At 39.2% G+C, this 12,190-nt stretch overlaps 1 protein-coding gene across 1 annotated transcript in view; it reads left to right on the top strand.

Moving 5' to 3' along the window:
* Positions 1–12,190, top strand: part of MYOM1 (myomesin 1) — a 75,617-nt gene that overhangs the window by 52,426 nt on the left and 11,001 nt on the right. The window contains exons 25-36 of the mRNA XM_071554743.1: positions 1,513–1,649; positions 2,484–2,628; positions 3,244–3,303; positions 3,558–3,625; positions 4,180–4,293; positions 4,887–4,974; positions 5,686–5,724; positions 5,818–5,923; positions 7,614–7,777; positions 9,159–9,195; positions 9,512–9,534; positions 11,150–11,205. Coding sequence (XP_071410844.1) covers positions 1,513–1,649; positions 2,484–2,628; positions 3,244–3,303; positions 3,558–3,625; positions 4,180–4,293; positions 4,887–4,974; positions 5,686–5,724; positions 5,818–5,923; positions 7,614–7,777; positions 9,159–9,195; positions 9,512–9,534; positions 11,150–11,205 — 1,037 coding nt within the window. The remainder of the gene's footprint in view (positions 1–1,512; positions 1,650–2,483; positions 2,629–3,243; positions 3,304–3,557; positions 3,626–4,179; positions 4,294–4,886; positions 4,975–5,685; positions 5,725–5,817; positions 5,924–7,613; positions 7,778–9,158; positions 9,196–9,511; positions 9,535–11,149; positions 11,206–12,190) is intronic.

The raw sequence follows: 12,190 nt of genomic DNA, 5'->3' as shown, positions 1-12,190 counted from the left end.
CTTACATACAAGGTGATGAGCTGGGTGAGGAAAGCTCACAGGGACCATTTGCACAGCTCTGGCAAACTGCTGTGGGGTTCTTTGTCCCCCTCCCTCATGGCCATGCTACCCCTCCAAGCTTTCCCCTCTCTGGTTAAGCCTGTGCCTTTTTCATAATTGTCTTTGTTTCCCTGTGACTGTTGCCTCACCTCTCAGAAGCCTTTTCACTGGAGACAGCCCCTGTGCCACTCAAGCACCAAAATCCTACATGCAGGTGTGGGAGGGAGAAGGGGTGAGCATGGGAAAGGAAGAGGCGAGGGGTCCTCACCCCCTGTTTGTTTGGCACTGGAGTGGGATGGCAGCTGTGCTCCAGAAGGCACTCAAATAATTTAGGACAGTGAAAATATAAAGATGAGAGAAATTAGACACTACTTTGGTACCAGTCCACTCCTGCTGTAGCTGAGTCTTTGGAGACATGGTGCTAAAGAAACCACCTTAGGATTCCTCTGCGAGGAGGTGTGTCTTTACGCTATCACCAAACTGTACCATCACGCATTTTGCAATGTGTTTGTACACTGTTCTCAGCTGTTCCGCACTACACCCTGCACTGCAGACTTTACACTGCTGAGAAAGCAGAGACTGGGGGAGAGTTCACATACAGCATACGTAATCCCAAGCACATGACTATCCTTGAGAATGTGAGCGTCCACTAAGACAGATAAAATGATGAAAGTCAATAAAATGAGCAATATGTCCCAATACCAGAGTCTAAATGTTCACTCTTCATGTTGCTGATTATGGTAAAGAAGAGTTAAAGTGAAAGCAAGATGAGGACTATTACTAAGAGGAACAAGGAAATATTAAAAAAAAAATTAAAAAGAGAGACTATTATTGCCTATGGTATATTACATGATTTTGACATATTTTTCCCCCTGTTAACACAATGAATTGTTTTATGTGGGGGAGATTTCCATTATTCATAGGAAAACAAAATGTATTGGGAAGACTGAGAGTGCTTTGTGATACTTGGTGAATTCTGGAGATGGAGGTTTCACTCACCAGAGGATCAGAGATTTTGCAAAAATCTCCCAACCTGCATCTCAGCAGCTGAGTTTCTGATCTGGCTTTGTGTTTTGGAGGGATTTTTTTGTGTGTGTTTGGGGTTTTTTCCCTCTGAGTAACTTCACTGTCTTACAGTAATATTGTTAGGCAACTCATTAAACATGGGTCTGCACCATACAGACTCATCATGCTGCACAGATACTTGCAGTTTACCTTTGAAATAGGATTGTATAAGAATGGAACATAACTCAAATCCTGAACACCTTCAGTTTGTACAGATTAAATGTTGTCTGTCTTCCTATGTGTTTATCGGTGGAGAGGCATTCTGTCTGTGTGAAGAGGTATCATAACCTAGTTACCTTGCATACAGTACCAAGTATGAAAGGATAAGTGGCTTTCCAATTGTAGAAGAAAATAGTTGTTGGGGCACAGGCAAAATATATGCCTCATTCTTTTCTTTCTTCATTGTAGCTATCCCACTTACTTCTGAGTTGGCAGTGGAAATTTTGGAAAAAGGAGAAGTGAGATTCTGGTTGCAAGCTGAAAAACTGTCTGGCAATGCAAAGGCCAACTTTGTATTTAACGATAAGGAGATTTTCAATGGAGAGGTAAGGCTTTTCACTGCTTAGATGTGTTTGCATTTTTATGAGTATCAATGAGTATTAGTGTCTGTCTCCAGTATACTTCCACCTAGAGTTCCACACCAATGCATTTTCATGAGAAATAGCATATGTCTTGGGAAGCGTTAATTAGAAAGATTTTGTCCAGAGCTTCAGATGAATTCTACTCGATGCAGTTTATAAAGGGAAGTTAAATGCCTTCCTGTTACTTTTCTAAGAACCAGTAACTAGTGGGAACCATAGCTGTTCCTTCAATAGGGTAGTCACAGGTAAGCAGTTACTGGGGTCTTCAGGGAATCACTGCAGAAACTCAGATTCCTCCTATCTCCTTCATCTATGGCCCTAGAATACTCTTGTGCTTGGTTCTCTTCTCTCTTCACTGTTGGAAGGAATTTATTACACCTAGGAAAAATTCCCAAGTGGTTGTTTCCAGCGGCAGAACTTGTTACTCCCAAGGACAGGACGCAGCATGCTTTTTTTGCAATATTGATATCAGATAGAAAACAGAGATGGACCATTCTAGGCAAAACTCTATAATATAATATAAACATCCTCAAAGAGTTGTTCTGAAGATAGACATGAAAACCTAAACCTTTCTAATGAAAAAAGAATGTAGTACAATACAACAAGGATGTCACATGCTTGTACAGCATTGATAAATAGGCTTTACCTTTACTTACCTGGAACAAAAGATAGTGGAAACCTGAACAAGTGGGTATCTGAATAAAGAAAACAGAATTCCATCTAAAGATACACAAATATTCACAGATATTGTCCGTCTCTGATATGCATTAATTGTTGTTTTACTTTCCATTCCTGAAGAAATATAAAATGAAGGTGGACCAGAAGACTGGACTTGTTGAAATGATTATGGATAAACTTGAGGACAAGGATGAAGGCACTTATACTTTCCAACTGCAGGATGGAAAAGCAACTAATCAATCTAGCCTTGTCCTCATTGGCGATGGTAGGCTAATCTTTATTACGCAGTGGGCTGGAAATATTATAATAAGGTTACCTCAGTTGTCATCTTCACTTTCCACTGTTTTTAATACAAGTAGACTCTCCTGTTTTTGTATGTCACAGTTTTGCTTGCCTCACACAGGACAGTGCATGTGTGAACTCAAATTTTTAAAGTGATGGGAGGAAGGGGAATTGTTACAGAAATGTAAACCATTGCAGGATGCCATGGTTTGCTTTTCTACAGGTGGAATGAAAACTTTCCATGCAAAAAGCCCATTCAGCCAGGAACAACCCGCTGCACCTGTTAAAGCTCAAGCGGCTGCTGACTCTGCCGCTGCTCATTTGCCTTCCTACCAGGAGTGAAAAGTAGCTGTATGGTTGGGGATTGCATGTCATCAGATGGGACACATTAAACTTCTGATGACTGCAAGCAGCTGGGAGAGTTAAGTTAGCCATAATCAGCTTCTGACACTCTGAAATGTTCAGTGAAAACCTGACCCCTGGCTGGATGCTTGTTGACATCCAAGGAATAGAGTTGCTTCTGTTACAGTGACATTCAGCACTCTACAAATGGCACATGAAGTTTAACCTTGTATTTCTTACTGGTTTTAATCCCTAGTATTCAAGAAGCTACGGGATGAAGCAGATTTCCAGAGAAAAGAGTGGCACAGGAAACAAGGTGAAAATATGATTATTTATAAGAATCATATATGTGTTAGCCTGTTAAGAGTTTGTTTACATTTATATATGTTAATTTGAAATAAATGGATTTTGTTCTGTTCCATGATTACTTACCTTCTGAAGGAGAAATAAGAAAAATAGAACCGCATTAAAATATAACAGTATTCTTGTCAAGTAAAACATCTCTCTTTGGTTTTGTATCATGAATACCATTGAGGTGACCTTTAAGAATATATCTGTACTTTTAAACAGGTCCTCATTTTGTGGATAAACTGGGATGGGAAGTTACCGATGAGTGTAATGTGATGTTGAAATGTAAGGTAAGGGACAAAGAAAACACTGAGTACAATATCAAAGCACTTTGACCACCACTACTTAGATGGCAAGAGTGGGAAGGGACTAAAGACACACTCTTTGCTTTTGCATTCCCAACTGCACATTGGAGAGTGACAAAGTCTCTGAAGGTTAATCATGCTGGAATGAAAACTCATTACATGTAACAAAATACATTGGAGAGTAGCTTGAACTTTTCTTTTCAGGTCTGTCAGCCACCCACTCAGGGAAAGGCACCTGAATAGGAATGACAAGTCTTTATAAATCATGTAACTTTCTAATTTTTGGCCCATTTGTGTGTGCAGAAATCCCCTGGGCAGGATCCCCTATTTCCCTGGGCTCCTTTTGTCTCTCTTTTCATCGCTGCTGTTTTCCCTCTTGCCTCCCTCATTCTAAAATGGAGGCTTGCAGTAATTCACTGCAATCAAGTAGTAAAGCTTGCTGCTCTTTTATGAGAGACCTGAACAGGCTAACCCATATGACACAAAGTTCCCTTGCTCGGATGAAAGAATAATTGTGATGTGGTTTTCATCCATCTTAGGTGGCTAATATTAAGAAGGAAACACACATTGTATGGTACAAAGATGACAGGGAGATAATGGTTGATGAAGAACATGACTTTAAGGATGGCGTGTGTACTCTGCTGATATCAGAGGTGAGTGACTGTCCTCAATATCCCTCAGCTGAAGTTAGTGTTACAAACTCAGATGAATGATATGATCTAATCTAATACTCCAGCAGAAAAATTGAAAGAGGAAGTGGGTTTTAAAAATGGAAAAACTCACAAGGTGTCTGTGTTTTAGTAAAGCAAATGTCTGTCTGTAACTGCTTGTTCGGGTTTTCAGGAAATGATAACAGAAGAGATAATAAGCTTGTCACTTCCTTTGCATGTCAGTTTAGCAACAGATTGAAACCACATTTCTATTTTGAACAGCATTTGGAAAGTGCTTTTCACTCAGGCTATCAGAGGACCACCCTCTCAGTCACCACAGGGGTCTGATCCATACCCAGCCTTGCATCAGACTTGAAAAGGGACAAGGTCCTGCAAGCCAGAACCCCCCTGCCAAAGACCATCTCACCATCCCAGCCAGGAGCAGGGCAGCTGACAGGCACTGGGGCAGCTCCAGCCCCTGGCATCGGGTACCTCCCTGGGGACCACAACAGAGTATCAGCTGGGTTCAGAAGTAAAATCTAGATTTTTCTACAGTACTTGTTCTGAAAATCTATTTTACTGTTATAATATTGCAGTTTTCTAAGAAAGATGCTGGCACTTATGAAGTCATACTGAAGGATGACAGAGGAAAGGACTCCAGTGAGCTAAAGCTTAAGGACACAGGTCAGAGTCTGCATGCTCCCAGCCACATGAGCTGACAGCCTAACTAAAGAGGATTTGGGGTAATACAGGCAACTGCACATGTTGCCTTCCTGGGGTTTTGTCCCTCCTGTATACAAGATCACCTGATTAGAAAAACTGAGATTCTTCAGTCCAAATAACACCTGAATACAGCTTATTGCATCTGGGTTCTGTATAATTCTGAGAGTATATGATAACTAATGCTAAGCAGAATGGTAACAGGATTCCTCAGGGAGCCATCAGTAAGTCTACAAGTATAGAAAAAAATTACAGAACTAAATTATTTTAAAACCGTTAACTTATTATGTTTTGTCATTTATTTAGGGGCCTTTCCATTTATTGCATTTACTATATTTTTAACATCACTTCACTTGTTTCCAAGCAAGTGGAGAAAACCTCTGTCCACTAGACTGTTTATAGATGGGTTAGCATTCCAGCTGAACAGTAGGGATAAAAAAAAAAAAAGAGAAGTTTTGTTCAGCTGCAGCAGTATTCATCAAGGCTGCACTTAAATAAAGTCTGGAAACTCTAAAGTAGTAGACTACATTTCTGCATTAGTCAGGTTTCTAATAGGCTTTAAAAGGTAGGTCTGATTGCTTTTTCAAACCTACCAGGGAACATATTTCAGAGCCATCACTTGTCCTATTATTGAACTGCAGACACAGTCTTAGTGTCTGGATTTTATTTCCACAGCTTTTGCAGATCTGATGAATGAAGTATGCAGAAGGATTGGTAAGTACTTCATTCTCTTTTTGAATAAATGACTTATTGTGATGCTCAGTCAATGGCTGCATGGCTGCATAAAACCATGTGCTTTTCTTTCAGCTTTATCTGCAACAGACCTGAAAATCCAGAGCACAGCTGAGGGTATCAGACTCTACTCCTATGTTACTTATTATGTGGAAGATTTAAGAGTAGGCTGGGTGCACAAGTAAGTAAACAAAACTTTGCAAAACTCAGTGCAATTTTGTTTTTACAGATGCAGAAAAAACCTGGTTGTGTGAGAGAGATGAGGCTCAGATTTGTTCTCATCTCTCATGAGTCCTTATCTCATATGAGTTAGTTTCAGCCAATTACCTTCACATGAAACCAGTACAAGAGTCTGGTGTTGGTGGTGCCAGGCCCTCCTGTTGAGTCCCATGCCATGGGATGCTGTCAGGACCGTGTTGTTTCAGAGCACTTCTCACTCCCCTACAGGGAGCTGCATCCTTCCCTGACTCAGTTTTAAGGACTGATGCAAATATAACCTGAGAGACAGTCCTGAGATACCTACCCTGGAGGTCTGCTTGTCTAGAAGACACAATTCATTGAACTGGGACAAGCGGGCACGTCCTCTTAATGTATGACTTCATTTTTAGAAGGCAAAGCAAATTCCAGTGTGTGCCTGGAGCAGTAAAATCCAGACAGTCTGTCCTGCAAGCACTACAAATTTAACCAAGACAGAAGAACTGTGATTTTTAAAATTCATTTTAATGTTCAGTTCCCCATAAAATTAATGGGTGTTGCACATCCAAATGATTTTATGTTCTTTGAGTCCTCAGCCAGCACATACAGCATGCACTGGAAAACGCTGAGAAATAAACAATTTAGATTGCTTAAATCTATTATTACTGTTCTTGTCACTTCCTGTAGACATGGTAGTAGTTAATCTTTTAGGATGGAATCTGAATTGCTGATCTCTCAATAAAACTCATGTAAATGAGGCACTGAATACCCAGAATGTGCTGTAGCAGGCTGGCTGTAATTATTGACACTGACACCTGTCAGATAAATGAAAGAAGTTTAAGGCCTTCCTGTTTCTTGGCAACCATTTTGACTTGGTATCACCAAGTGTCTTAAATATTTCAAGTAAGTGTACACGAATATGAAGTATTCTGGGATTTTTTTTCCCTCTCTCTTTCTTTCTCTCTCTCTTTTCTCCATTTAATTTATTCAAACTTGTTTCATCTTGTAGCATGTCAAATTAATCTTGAAAAAAAATATTTTCCCCTCTAGTACATTGAAAGTTATCAATTTAAAGATAACAAGAAAATGAGTAGCTTATTTGACAAATATCTTTTGCCTCATCCAGGGGAATTAATTGCTTAGCTAGGAAGCTGAGAAATTGACTTTTTTTTTTTTGGTGGAAGAAGATATACTTATGTCAAAGTGTGTTTAACTCTTAGGCCAAACATAGCATAGCATCAGAAAACATTCCAAATGGGCAAACACCATTTATGACAAAAGTGTTTTTTTTTTAGATACAGCCCTCTACACTTTGTTTTGCCCAAGCAGAAACAAACCTATGCTAAAAAGAGAACAGGAACATTTCAGGATTCATAGATTAACCTTCAGAGATGTGGCTTTTAAATTTGTATAGTTCTTCTTTGGCTCAGGTCATAGACTAAGATGCATAACCTTTCTGCAAGTTTGAGGAAAGCTGGACCTTGAACAGGGAAAGGCTGTCACACCAACTCTGCCCATTTGGCTCTCAGCTTCAGGAAAGACTTGACTTCAGAAGTTCTAAAATATGGTGACATACCGTAGCATCTTGAAAATCATTTAATGACTGCAGATGTACTCAAGTGGCTCAACATGAGCTCCAGCAAAACAAAGAGGTAACATTCCTTTGTATTTTTCAGTGATACCCAGATTAAGTTCACAGACCGAGTGAAGACTGGTGTCACAGGGGAGCAGATCTGGTTGCAGATCAATGAGCCAACTCCACAGGACAAAGGCAAATACATAATGGAACTCTTTGATGGCAGCACAGCACACAAAAAGACAGTAGACCTTTCTGGACAAGGTAGGCTATTCCCTCTGCTAACATCGCCTGTCTGCGGGCACTGCGCTGTGGTAGTATAGGAGCATCTACCACAACATCTTGCTACAGACCTGTTACTCTTTGGGGTCTGTGTGTGCACCTACCAGTCTGCCTCTGTTTGTAGGGACAGTACCATTTGTTCTCTCCTCTTTATGATCTGTGCTTTTTCCTATTCCAAATACCCACTTACAGTTTGCCTACTGAGACTTCAGTTTCAGAAGTATCTTACAAAAACCCTTGTTTTGCTGGCATTGCTTGGCAGTTTTAAATACGTATTGTAGCACTGAATGCCTTCTGTATCTCTCCCTTCCAAGTAATATTTGGAGGAGGAAGTGAGGGACAATTTTGTTCTGTTACTTTTCCACTGTATTTCTTTGATGGATATAATGGAGGTACTTATTCTTCAGCGATGCCATCATCATGATGAAGGACTGTTAGGGGAACAGCTAAAATTATTTGGATTGACCATTGGAAGATTTTACTCTGAGAAACCTCTCAGATTCTAGGGAACAGATTAACCCCTTCCAAACTTCTGAGTTTCCATTCCAAGCTGTTCCCATCCCTAAAGCTTCACTTTTGTTCTGCAAGCGCTGTGTGGGCAATAATCTTATAATCATCTCCATGCTGTTCCTTCTGTAGTCTATCTCCACTTGCTGAGAAAAGACATTTCCTCTTCCCTTTCAAAGCAGGAGAGCTTGACCTCCCACACAATGGCACCTTAGCCTGAATTTACAAAGAAGAAAACAATTTGCCATGTGGTTTGCTCATAGTCATCAGTGTAGCGCTTCAGAGCAGACATGAAAAGCACTTGGAAAAAACATGTCTCTTTTATTCCATAAACCAGTGGTCTCTGAAGCAGGATATGTGCAAGATGAGCCAGTTCACACCACTAGGGTGCGGGAACAAAATATGAGAACTCCACTAGTACATCTACATAATCTATAAATAAATATGCAAGTATTGAGAGTATATGCCCAAAAAATTATATAGGGGCGTATAATCAAAAAAGCTTGGGAGGCCTTGCAATAATCTATCATTTAGGTGTTGTATTGTGCATTTCTTCCTTTATTTTGTGAAACTGCTTGAGCTTACTACTTTCCTGTTCTTTCTTTGTCTTAAAGCATTTCTTCTAGAAGAAAAAAAGTGTGTTTATGCATTTATATGTATTTGTGATAGCTGCCATATGCCAAATGGCCTTAATTAGTTGAAAGCCATCTTTTAGCATTTTAGGGTTTGTACAATATACATGCATGCATCCAGTAATATCTTTTTAACTATGTCTACATCTTAAATTTAGTTGTACATTTTGAATTTAAACTTGTGACAATTTATCTCTAAACCTACTTTTTTCCTCTTTAAAAAGCATTTGATGAAGCCTTTGCTGAGTTCCAGAGATTAAAGTAAGTATTATGCCATCTAAATGCAGTAATGGCAGCCATAAAATAATAACCATATTTGTTTGTTTTGTGCTGAAGCTAACTATATCTTATGAAACAAATCCTAGTCCTACAGAAGCCGTAGGAGTTTTGCATGTGACACTTCTTAGGAGCAACTCTTATATAACAGTTAGGTAACAAAGAAAAATCAGTATTGCCAAATGATGAGAGAGATTTTTCTTAATGGATTAAAGGCAGTTAAAATGATAATCTACTTCTCAATCACTCTAAGTAAACCTTAAATTAAATTGGACTTTCTCTTTGTTTCTTTCAACTCCAGGCAAGCTGCCATTGCAGAGAAAAGTAAGTTGGCTGTCTTTGACAATGGTTGTAATAGACTGTTTGTGAAAGTTTTCTTCATTTTCAGGAAGGCTGTGTGTTGGGAAAGAGGAGACATGTATACATGTGTATGTGTGTGTACTCATCCTAAAATGAGTTTGTCCTTGCACCAAGGAGAAGTAAGTGACCTTTTAGTGATTTAACATTGGTGTACATTGCAGCTAATCACACTATAGTTATGGTTATGTTGATTTTTCCTATCTAAGCTCCTGTTCTCCTTACCAGTTAGCCTTCTCTAAAAGTTAATTTTATTGCTGAGATCTCTCATGCATTTTCTCTGCACAAAAGTCACTTTGTTTTCAAAGATGGAGGAAATAATTTGGCCAGTTTTGAATGCTCTAAAATGTCAATGCATTACATACAGAAATGGGTACAAAAGCAACAGTAGCTTTTGTTTTGCTTAGAATCTCCTTATACTTTTGCCTCTGTGTCAGTTCCAACATAGCAACTAAAACAAAACTATGTATTAACTACTGAAGGAGTAAGTCATCAGACTTCAACTTGAATTATCAAACTCAATATTCTCCTATTTACAGAAAAATGCAAGGAAAAAGAACTTGTCCCACTGTACATGACTTTCAGACCTGTATAAAAATGAGAGTGGAACTGGCATTTGAAAAGTTGTTGAGAAAACTGTGTAGAGATATGTGAACTCCTCCTGGACATATATTCCAAATAGAGCAAGGCTTGGATATGTACAGTGATCCCTACAAGTCCCAGCTGAGACAGCGCAAAGGGATCCATAATAGACCTGATCTGGGTATTTTATTCTAACCCTGGACCCTCTGTAAGGGGCTGGCATATTAATTGACATAACACAGTTCCTTTACTGGTCTCATAAGGTTGTTATCTCTGTGCTCCAGAGCACATCTTTTACAGAACATTAGAGGGGAACATTCTGTACAGTCATTTCCTTCCTCTGCCGGGCTCCACCCAGATATGTAAGGAACAAAATCCATTTTCCAGAACAAGTGCACCAAAACCTGTACATGATTGGCTCATTTGTATTTGTGTAGGATTTCTACGGGAAGCTTAACTTAAAACTAGATCAATTAGGTATTGATCTCATTTACACATAGGTACATACAAAGTGGTGGAATGTCACTCTTGGCACTGAGAGTGAAGTCTGTCTTTGTATTCAGATTAAAACGCGATCACCAGCACTTCATTAGGTGTCATTCACTTCCCTTTGGAAACCCAACATCTTTATCTTACTACACAAAAAATTTAGGACACCAGATTTCAAAAATTTAATTTTTTTTTTTTGTGCACTCAGAAGTAACAGTGACTTGACAGTGAATCAAAATCTGCAGAACACAGCAGAGGTACTTTGATTCCCCTCTGTAAGTGATTGACACCAGCTATTAACACGTCTTTTGCTGTGAATTCAACATTTTTTAAAGTCCAAATGACATGCTAAAACTGCTGAGTAGTTCTCTGATAGTGCAGATATCAGACACAAGTTGTACGTAAATAAGACAAAAGGAAGGAACTAGAAGAGAAACAGAATCTGGCACACAGAATCAGACACACAGTTGATTTTGAGACACTAAAGAAAATTATGCTTCTTTATTTTCAGATCGTGCACGGGTACTTGGAGGCTTGCCCGATGTTGTCACCATCCAGGAGGGCAAGGTACAGTCAATTAACTGAAGCTTTACACAACATCCTAACAGCTTGAATGCCTTTCAATGATAGGAAAACATTCAACTTTTTTTTTAAAGATGCCATATTTAAAATCTGCTCCATTATTTATTTGTCCCCTGTGTTCTGTACATAATTCAGTGGTCTATCACAGATGGTTTTATGTATTCAGGGCAGTGTCTATTCTTAAGAATTAGATAAAAGTGAGATGACAATGTGAGTTGGGACTAAAACTCCTTCCTTATATAACCAGCTCTTTAAAAATTCATGCACAGGTTTTACAATTTTTTTGTTTTGTTTTGTTTTGTTTTTTCTTTTTTGTAACAAGATATCTGGTTATTTAAATTCCTTTTTACACGGTAGCTGCTCATTCTATGTCTTCTGCAGTTAACTTTCTTGCAATGTGGCATGGTAGTCACATCTGTCAAGGCTGGATTTTAAATGGTGTAAAAGCAGTAAACCACAATACCTCTATTCTCATCCAGGCAAAAGAAGAAAATTTTCTCTGTGTCATCAGGGTAAAGGAGAGGGAAGTCAAAATAAGTCACTGGTGTTACACTGGGTTATATTAGGAGAGTTTAACTGAAAGATTGTTGTAAGGCACTCCCAGAGGTACATCGATGCTTCAGCACAGAACAGATGACTCAGAAAATCAGTTCTCAGTCTCACAACCTTTTCCCAGCACACTGCTTCTACAAGTTGCTGCTTAATAGTATTGAGACCAAGAGGTGCCTGCTCTTCACTTCCCACTGCTCTGCCACGAGCCAGTCTCTCTTCACAGTGTGTGTGAACATGGAAATAGGGCACATAAATGCCAGTGAAAACCTGTAATGTGACAACTACAGGAAGGCAGCTTTCTGATATTTCTGGCTTTATCTGGCAGTAGGTGAGCTGGGTTGAAATTATTTTATTATAGGTTCAGCAGAAGTGTCAAAAATCTAAAATCTTGTTCTGAATCACTTAACAATGTGAGATA

The sequence above is a fragment of the Pithys albifrons genome, chromosome 4, assembly GCF_047495875.1.
Source record: "Pithys albifrons albifrons isolate INPA30051 chromosome 4, PitAlb_v1, whole genome shotgun sequence".
Lineage (NCBI taxonomy): Eukaryota > Metazoa > Chordata > Aves > Passeriformes > Thamnophilidae > Pithys > Pithys albifrons.
Note: the sequence above shows the minus strand (reverse complement) of the source record. Positions and strands in the feature narration are given on the sequence as shown.